The 2,787-nt window shown below is 48.7% G+C and overlaps 1 protein-coding gene across 1 annotated transcript; it reads left to right on the forward strand.

The window, feature by feature from the left end:
• The first annotated feature begins 198 nt into the window (after positions 1-198).
• LOC108518552 (MHC class II transactivator-like) lies at positions 199-1,483 on the forward strand. Its single transcript, XM_017856998.1, has 2 exons — positions 199-580; positions 1,292-1,483. Exons 1-2 carry the CDS (start codon positions 447-449, stop codon positions 1,386-1,388), a joined length of 231 nt encoding a protein of 76 aa, XP_017712487.1. The 5' UTR covers positions 199-446; the 3' UTR covers positions 1,389-1,483.
• The last annotated feature ends 1,304 nt before the right edge of the window (positions 1,484-2,787 follow it).

Genomic DNA, 2,787 nt, shown 5'->3' on the forward strand with positions numbered 1-2,787 from the left:
TTTTTTTTTTTTTTTTGAGACAGGGTGTCACTCTTACCCAGGCTGGAATGCAGTGGTGTGATCATGGCTCACTGCATCCTTTACCTCCTGGGCTCAAGTGATCCTTCTAAGAAGCTGGGACCACAGGACACACCACCACACTCAGCTAATTATTGTATTTTTTGTAGAGACAGAGTCTCGCTATGTTGCCCAAGCTGGTCTCTAACTCCTGGGCTCAAGCGGTCCTTTTACCTTGGCTTCCCAAAATGCTGGGATTACAGACATGAACCACGGTTCCCAGTCTCAGCTGGCCTCTTATGGGGGGCTGTGAAATCTACCCCAAGCAGAAAAGATTGGGGTCCTATGTGGAAGGGTTGCAGGGACCTAAGAGGCTGTGGTGGAAGGGAAGAGGAGGGGCCTCAGACGGGACCTGACTTCGCCTTGTCTCTGCCCCACCCTGGGACTGAATGAGGGGCTGTGACTGTGACTGGAGGTCTTACCCTTGCTCTTTGCCTCCTAGGCTGGGCCCCATCTCAGGCCCCCAGGCTTTCCCCAAACTGGTGCAGATCCTCACGGCCTTTTCCTCCCTGCAGCATCTGGAGTGAGTATAGACTCTGGGACCCCTTCCTCTCAACATCTGGATGCAGTGCTGTGATCATAGCTCACTGCAGCCTCGAATTCCTGGGCTCATGCGGTCCTCCTACCTCAGCCTCCTGAGTAGCTGGGACCACAGGTGCATGCTACAGTGTCCAGCAACCTCTGGGTTTTGACAACCCCAAATCCTGCCCCCAAGGCACATGCAGAGAGAAAAGCCCTCACTTTGTCCCGTTTTTTTCTCTCTTCCGCCTACTGCATCCTCAATGTGGCTGGCACATGAGTGATGAGATGACTCCACGGCAGATGGGAATCCCCAAAATAAAAATAGTTGTAGATCCTTTTGTGACCTTTGAAACTCTTTTCCTCACAACCTCATTTGCTGCTCTCAGCAATTCAGCTGGGGAGGGGTTGGGGAGCATAGTCCTACTTTACAACCGAGGTTAAGGAAGTTGCAAAGCCTCAGGAGGCTCCTAAGAAGCTAAACAGGGATTCAAGTCCATCACAAGTTACTTTGCCCCCTGGCTGGCTGGTTACAGCCTCCAGGTGATGAAGTCCTGGTCTGAAAAGCTCAGGAGTACGCTGGCTGCCTATGGTGTATTAGAGCTGGGAGGCGGGAATGGCAGGTGCCAGGGCTGAGGAGGTCCACACTGGGATGGGAAGGGTCAGATGGCCCCCTGGATGCTAGCTGATGGCCCCCATCTGATTCCACCTGCAGCCTGGATGCACTGAGTGAGAACAAGATCGGGGACGAGGGTGTCTCGCAGCTCTCAGCCACCTTCCCCCAGCTGAAGTCCCTGGAAACCCTCAAGTGAGTGAGCTGGGCCTGCCCTTCCTGCTGAATCTGGCCCCCAAAGTCCAGCTGACTTTTTAAAAATTAATTTAAATTTGTTTTTTTAGACAAGGGCTCACTCTGTCACCCAGGCTGGAATATAGTGGTATGATCATAGCTCTACAGCCTTGAACTCCTGGCCTCAAGGAATCCTCTCACCTCAGGTTCCCAAAGTGCTGGGATTATAGGTGTGAGCTACCATGCGCAGCCCCAGTGGATTCATCCATTAATTCATTCATTCCGTCACTCACCTATTCAATCAGCCATTCATCCTTCCATTCAATCATTCATTCATTCACTCACTCACCTATTCAATCAGCCATTCATCCTTCCATTCAATGACTCATCCATTCACTCATTCAGTCATTTCTTTACTCACTCATCCAACCCCTCACTCAATCATTTCTTGATTTAATTACCCAACCATTTATTAATTTACAAATACTTAAGGAGGACCTACTATGTCCAGACACTTTTCTAGGCCCTGCCCTGGAGACCCAGCTTGAAACAGAACAAACAAATCCCCTGACCTCAGGAATCTTAAATTCTAGTGAGGAGACACAATGAACAAGTAAACAAGTCGGTAATTATGAAGTGCACAGCAGTGAAAATAATGTTGGGTGACAGAAAATTATACTGGGGGGTGAAATAGGAGAGACAGATTAGGATTTATGAATAAAGCATTATTATCAAAACAGTAAAACTTTTAAAACTGTTCTGGGCTCTGGGAAGTTGGAGATGGATAAGATACAGGAGGATCAATGTGATTTTTTTTTTTTTTTTTGGACAAGGTCTCACTCTGTCACCCAAGGTGGAATGCAGTGGTGTAATCATGGCTTACTGCAGCCTCAATCTTCTAGGCTCAAGCAATCCTCCCACCTCAGCCTTCTGAGTAGCTGGGACAGGTGCATACCATCACGTCCGGCTAATTTTTGTATTTTTTTGTAGAGATGTGGTTTCACCATGTTGCCCAGGCTGGTCTTGAACTTCTGAGCTCAAGCCATCCTGCCTCTGCCTCCCAAAGTACTGGGATTGCAGGCTTGAGTCACCGCGCCTGGTTCAATGTGATTTTTTTTTTTTTTTTTTTTGTGACGGAGTCTTGCTGTGTAGCCCAGGCTGGAGTGTAGTGGTACGATCTCAGTTTATTGCAAACTTCACTTCCTGAGTTCAAGCATTTCTCCCACCTTAGCCTCCCAAGTAGCTGGAATTACAGGCATGCACCACCACACCCAACTAATTTTTGTGTTTTTAGTAGAGATGAGGTTTCACCAGGTTGGCCAGGCTGGTCTTGAACTCCTGACCTCAAGTGATCCGCCTGCTTCAGCCTCCCAAAGTGCTGGGATTACAGGCATGAGCCACCATGCCCAGTTCAACATGATTTT

This window comes from Rhinopithecus bieti, unplaced genomic scaffold, assembly GCF_001698545.2.
Source record: "Rhinopithecus bieti isolate Rb0 unplaced genomic scaffold, ASM169854v2 scaffold_46484, whole genome shotgun sequence".
Classification (NCBI taxonomy): domain Eukaryota; kingdom Metazoa; phylum Chordata; class Mammalia; order Primates; family Cercopithecidae; genus Rhinopithecus; species Rhinopithecus bieti.

What these genes read in the sequence shown, in the direction of transcription:
- LOC108518552 (XM_017856998.1), top strand. Translation starts at nt 447, where the DNA reads ATGAGGGGCTGTGACTGTGACTGGAGGTCTTACCCTTGCTCTTTGCCT. An exon ending in TCCTCCCTGCAGCATCTGGA is followed by an intron (nt 581 to 1,291) that starts GTGAGTATAGAC and finishes TTCCACCTGCAG; the next exon opens with CCTGGATGCACTGAGTGAGA.